The sequence below is a fragment of the Coenobita brevimanus genome, chromosome 12 (assembly GCF_032717465.1).
Source record: "Coenobita brevimanus isolate Jiangsu-jjx chromosome 12, ASM3271746v2, whole genome shotgun sequence".
In the NCBI taxonomy this organism is placed as follows: domain Eukaryota; kingdom Metazoa; phylum Arthropoda; class Malacostraca; order Decapoda; family Coenobitidae; genus Coenobita; species Coenobita brevimanus.
Genome location: NC_136965.1, coordinates 4,875,144 through 4,881,143, shown reverse-complemented (window position 1 = coordinate 4,881,143; position 6,000 = coordinate 4,875,144). Strand labels below are relative to the sequence as shown.

The window sequence follows — 6,000 nt, the reverse complement described above, 5'->3', positions numbered from 1 at the left end:
ACATACTAACTGATGGAAAGGTAGATAGGTAAGTAGGTAGGTAGACAATAAACAGAAACAGGAAGATATAGAGATAGATAAATGGACAGGTAGACACGCAGACACAAACATGTAGACAGATAGATAGATAGATAGATAGATAGATGGCTCTGACAGGATAACTCGAGATGGGCTACAAAGAACTACATGATTATATGGATCTGTGTATGATTCAACCCCTGCAATCCGGTGATATGTTTATTTATTTATTTATTTGCTTCCTTCACACTATTATACTCAGTTTGGTGGCCAAGTAGGTGGAGAGGTAGTCTGCTGTCTAAGTATACGTGCTTTCGAATCCCGGCTGGGGCAGGGAACAGTTTAAAGATTTGAATTTCATAAACGCTGATTTCACTGATTTGCCGCGAGCCCCACCAACTTGTAAAAACTCCCCCGCTACTACCAATACACCAGTCCTGTATGAGACCACCCTGGCATGTGTTCAGTATGGACGGTGGGTGTTAGCGCCGAAGTGGTGACATGTGGAGGTGAATGGTAGGGAGGTTTTCTGGACCTCAAGGAACGGGCTATTAAAACCTATGCCGTGAGTCACACGCTTATAATTAAAAAAAAAAAAAAAGTCTAGTGGTAAGTAGAGACAATGCAGCCGCTATAGGAAAAAAAAAAAAAAAAAAAAATAGAGGGACGCCTTCACTTGGTGGCACTGATAAAACTAGGCGGCTTCACTGCCTGATTACACCCGTACGCGCAATGCTAGAGGGGTAATGAGTTTGTTCTATTTGTTCTTCTAACAAGATTAAAACAGAACAGACACCGGGCAGATCGATTTTCCTGTTGTTATGTCTGTTCCCCGTTGATTATGTCCCTCCATCCTTTCCTGTTGCTTTTTTCTTATACAATTAAAAGAACAACGGATAACGGGCAGATGGATTCCTCTGTTGTTTTTACGATCTCCTGTTACTGTGGACTCTGTTGTTCCTGCTGCTGCTGTTCCTGTTGCTGTTGTTGTTGGGTCTGTTCACTGTTGATTAGGTCCTCCCATCTCTTTCGGTCTTTTGGTCTTTTCGGTCCCCAGTTCTCTTTCGGCTTGAATACTCCTTTGAGTTTCTGTTGATGGGAAAGGAGATATTATGTATCACACACACACACACACACACACACACACACACACACACACACACACACACACCACACACACACACACACACACACAAAACCCCCCTGCACGTGCAGAGGGGGGGTGCTGGGAGTGCCCGAGCACCTGTCCTTTTTGCTCCATGTGTTGTGAGTGCCCCTTTGCCTGGACTGTATTATCCTGTAGTGTCTGATGACGTCAAGTGAGAACCTGTGGCGTAAAAAAAAATTGTGCGTTTGGTAGAGAAACTGAATATTTTTGTTGCCAGCTCTTCGAAACGGTATGTTGCATTTATGGAAATTCAGAGAGCAATGTACCCAGCACAGCATCCACTTGAGCTTTAGAATCTGTCAGACACAAGATGGGCTTGCAAGGAAGCAGCACTTAGGACTCTGGGGAAGGTTATCCCAGCTGTGAGGCAATTTAGAAGAAATGACACGGAAAGATCCTCCTGATGCATCAGCAGGGGATGTTTTAATGTCACCGAAGAGCATTAGTTTTGATTTTTTTCTTTGTCCTGGTACCACCACCCCAGTTTTTCAAAAGACTGCGTATGTATCTGATGCAATACAGCAGAAAAACCTCGATTTGGCAATTTCCTACACAATTGTAGGTGGAGTGCTACAGAACTTAAGAATTTTAAGAAATGAAGAGATGATCCAAGAGGTTTTTAGAAGTGCCAAAGAAACTGTTGAATTCTTGGGCTCAGGCTTCCCATCTGTAATTCCTTGACGAGGTAAGAGAAGGAAAATCCCTTAACAATACAAGTATAGTGCCACTTCTGCCACTGAAGACCAGCAGTTTCAAGGTGTGGATGACTACTACCGTGTGAGAGTGTTCTGTGTGTTTTTAGACACAATTGCTCAAAAACTAGAAAGGAGGTTTAAAAGCGGAAAAAGCACAACTTGGAGTATCCTTAATGCCTTTAACTGCCTGACAGAAGAAGATAACCGGAAAGAAACTGTGAAAGAACGGACACTCAAGTCCGTGCAAAAATTGTCAGTTCTACGAGATGGAAAAGGTAGACAAGTTACAGTCAGCGCTGAAGACCTTGTATTCGTCATTCTCTTACCCTCCAAAAAAACATTGTAGCTACGATGCTTAACACAATGAAGGAAAACAATGTCCAGGAGATAATCCCAAATTTGTTTGAGCTGTTACAAACTTATGCCACACTGCCTGGCACAACTGCACCGTGGAAAGGTCTTTCTCCAAACTCAAGCTAGTGAAGACAAAGATGTGCAGTCTGTGCAGTGAAGAGACCTCTTACTGTTGGCAAGTGAAAAGGACATCAAAATCAACCACAGTGGCGTAACTGATATACAGTATTTAAAGATATTGCCCACAGAAATCTTCTCTTGTGAAACGTCATTCATTTACAGTGTTAAAATAATGAAGTTTGTGTTGAAGTAATTGAGTCACTATTTTCTGTAGTCTGTATACGCTGTAGTTTTTTGTTCAACAAAATTTAATTATCTTTGAGTTGACAATTTGTTGATGTATGCTTGTTTGATGTCAGTCATATATAGAAAAAAATTTCAATTGTATTATTGTTGCATAGTTTGAATAAATTTGGAAGAATTTTAACTGCGCGTAGATTTAATTTATTCAATAGCAGCTACGTGCATGCTCTTTTTAACTCTGAGCCTGCCCCACATTGGTCCTCTGCACAGCCCAGCTCCTCCTCATCATCATCATTATCAACACACACACACACATCATCATCATCATCATTATTATTATCAGCACACAAACACACTCCTCCTCCTCCTTATCATCATTGTCATCATCATCAACACACACACAAACACACATCCTCGATCCTCCTCCTCCTCATCATCATCATCCTCATCATCATCATCATCTGCGCCAAACTCACCTTCATAAATGTCTCCCCTTCAGTTTTCCTAAATGAGTCGACAAAGAAAATGGGCAGCATACCAAGGGCCACTGCTGACAACAGCCATCCGCATGCTGGTGGTGAGAAAATTTAGTAGAGAGAGAGAGAGAGAGAGAGAGAGAGAGATTTACATTAGAGCTATGAAGCTAAATAATGAATCCAAAAACAAAGGTGTTATACTCTCCATATACCTATGCCTTCCTAAACACCTTTTCCACAGCGACTAATTCTGCATCTTTCACCTTAACAGTCTAGTAATTTTGTCAATAACCTGACTATCGACTCTGCATGAAAATACCATCCATCTATCAATCATCCAATCCTATGTCACCCCATGAGGAGCGTAGGAACCGGGGGCTAGGGAACTTGGTCCTGACATTTAAGATTAGAGTGAATATTTAAGACGAGAGTGACTATAATGTAATATGCAAATTAAATCGCTAAGGAAGAGGTGTCACGACATCTCAAAAGCTACACAGAATATGACAGTGAATATCGTTTCAGTTTGCATAAAAAAGGAAAATATTGAGACGTGACATGTAGGCTAAGTCGCTAATGAAAGAGTGTTACGACACCCATTTAACACTTCCCTCACTCATCATAGGCAACAGGAGGATAAGAAGTGCTATCATATTTGTGTAAGACACTGAGACGTAACATGTAGACTAAATCACTAATGGAAGAATGTTACGAGACCCATTTAACCCTTCCGTCACTCACCATAGGCCACTTGGGGGTATGCAGTACCATCAAACATGGGTAAGTTAAAGTCAACCAGGCTGTACAGAAGGATGGCAGTGAGGGCGACAGGGACAAAGAAGAACCAGCAGAATTTCCAATATATACCCAGTTCCACACCCAACATGAACTTGAAGTCGCGGAGGATGTTTTTACAGCCTGTGGAGTGAGAGAGAAAAAGGGGTGGTTTAGTAAGGACACTGAAGAAAGCAATGATTTCAGTTCGTTTGTTTTTATCTTCAATATTGAGTCGAGGTCGAATGAAGCTCTATGATCCTTAATTATGAGGTACAAATGAGTCTCCTTGGTTACTAGGCATTTTCACCCTCCAGTCTAATTACAATTAACTGAGCTACAAGGAATTCTGGACCTTCATCGGGTTAGAACAAACGTGCTATAGAAATAATAATTCATCTGACTAATAAAACTCAGAATAAATAACTAAATCAACATCTCATTTAACGTCTGGTGGAATATTAATAAAATCTGTGGGAGAATCTCTCTCTCTCTCTCTCTCTCTCTCTCTCTCTCTCTCTCTCTCTCTCTCTCTCTCTCACCGTAAATATGGTTAGCTGCGACAGTCTCTACGATCACCAACACGTAGATGATGAATCCTCCACCGAAGAAATCTACTAGGTCTAAGATCCACTGGCCTCCCTGTAAATTCAATAAAGAACATAAGAACATTAGAGAAGAACAGAGGCATGTAAGAGAAGAACAGAGGAACGTAAGAGAAGAACAGAGGAACAGAAGAGAATAGAGGAACCTAAGAGCAGAACATAGGAACATAAGAGAACACAGGAACATATGAGAACAGAGGAACGTAAGAGAAGAACAGAGGAATATAAGAGAACTGAGGAACATGAGGGAACAAAGGAACATAAAAGAACAGAGGAACCAAAGAGAAGAACAGAGGAGCATAAGAGAAGAATAGAGGAACATAAGAGAAGAAAAAAGAAAAAAACAAGAGTGTAAGAACATAAAAAAAAAGAAATAAAGAAAAAGGAGTAGGCACATAAAAACACAAGGAAAACACAGGGAATCAGAGAACATAACACTGCATCACAACTGAACACGAGAACACAGATCATAAGAACAAGGAAATATCAGAGGAAGATAAAAAAAGAACAGAATAACCCTAGACTTTGAGAACACAGTACATAGGAAAAACAAGAGCACAAAAACACTAAAAAAATATAAACATGCGTCTCTCATACCTGTCATCTCATTAAACAAATATAAATAAATGACAGTATTGTGATACCAACTCTAACGTACGGAAGTGAAGCTTGGTCATTGTTGGAAGGACACAAGTCAAAAGTGAGAGCAGTGGAAATGAGTTATTTAAGAGGAGCCTGTGGAGTCACATGGAGAGACAGGCTGACGAATGAGGATATAAAGAAGCGTTGTGGTGTGGATGTGGATGTGATAGGAAGCGTTATGAGGAACACACTGAGGTGGTTTGGCCATGTGGAGAGGATGGAGGATGAAAGACTGACGAAGAGAGTGTATGTGAGTGAGGTGGAGGGGGGAAGAGGGAGGGGGAGGCCGAGGATGAGATGGAGGGATGGGGTGGAGAGGTATATGAGAGAGGGGTGTGTGAGTTGGGAGCAGGGCAGTGAAATGGCGGGGGACAGGGCGACTTGGAGGCGATTTGTTTGTGGCCACCCCAAACGGGATTGAGGCGTCTGGCAATAGATAGATAGATAGATAGATATAATGTGGTATGCATTAACCTGATGATGATGATGATTATAGTTTTCCGTCTTGTACTTTATCTTTTCTTGTCTCGGTTTTTGGATCCTACCTCACCCTATCTTTAATGGGAATAAAGATGATGATGATGACAGTGGTGGTAGTGGTGGTGGTGGCAGTGGCGATGTTAGTGATGCTGATGGGGATGAGGATGGTGATTGGAATGCTGACTATGATGATGATGTAATGATGACAGTGGTGGCGGTGGTTGTTTTGGTAGTAACAATAATAATAATAATAATAATAATAATAATAATAATAATAATAACGATACTGAACTAACCGGTGTGACATAGACAAGGCCGACAGCAAAGCCAACAACACAGATAACGGCAGTAACGAGGGCCTTGTTAAGGTTGGGAAAGTTGTCACAAACGATGGTGATGACGTTGCCAGTAAGACCCGCCGCTGAGCCCACACCCAGCGTAAACAGCATGAGAAAGAACAGCACCGCAAACAGCTGAAAAAATAA

The 6,000-nt window shown here is 41.5% G+C and overlaps 1 protein-coding gene across 1 annotated transcript in view; it reads right to left on the bottom strand.

Annotated features, from left to right (window-relative positions):
- Positions 1-957: 957 nt before the first annotated feature.
- The window catches only part of LOC145413740 (sodium-dependent nutrient amino acid transporter 1-like), a 57,186-nt gene continuing 52,143 nt past the window's right edge, over positions 958-6,000 (bottom strand). The window contains exons 11-15 of the mRNA XM_080283402.1: positions 5,812-5,988; positions 4,331-4,430; positions 3,756-3,932; positions 3,015-3,109; positions 958-1,107 (exon numbers count right to left, since the gene is read on the bottom strand). Coding sequence (XP_080139528.1) covers positions 958-1,107; positions 3,015-3,109; positions 3,756-3,932; positions 4,331-4,430; positions 5,812-5,988 — 699 coding nt within the window. The remainder of the gene's footprint in view (positions 1,108-3,014; positions 3,110-3,755; positions 3,933-4,330; positions 4,431-5,811; positions 5,989-6,000) is intronic.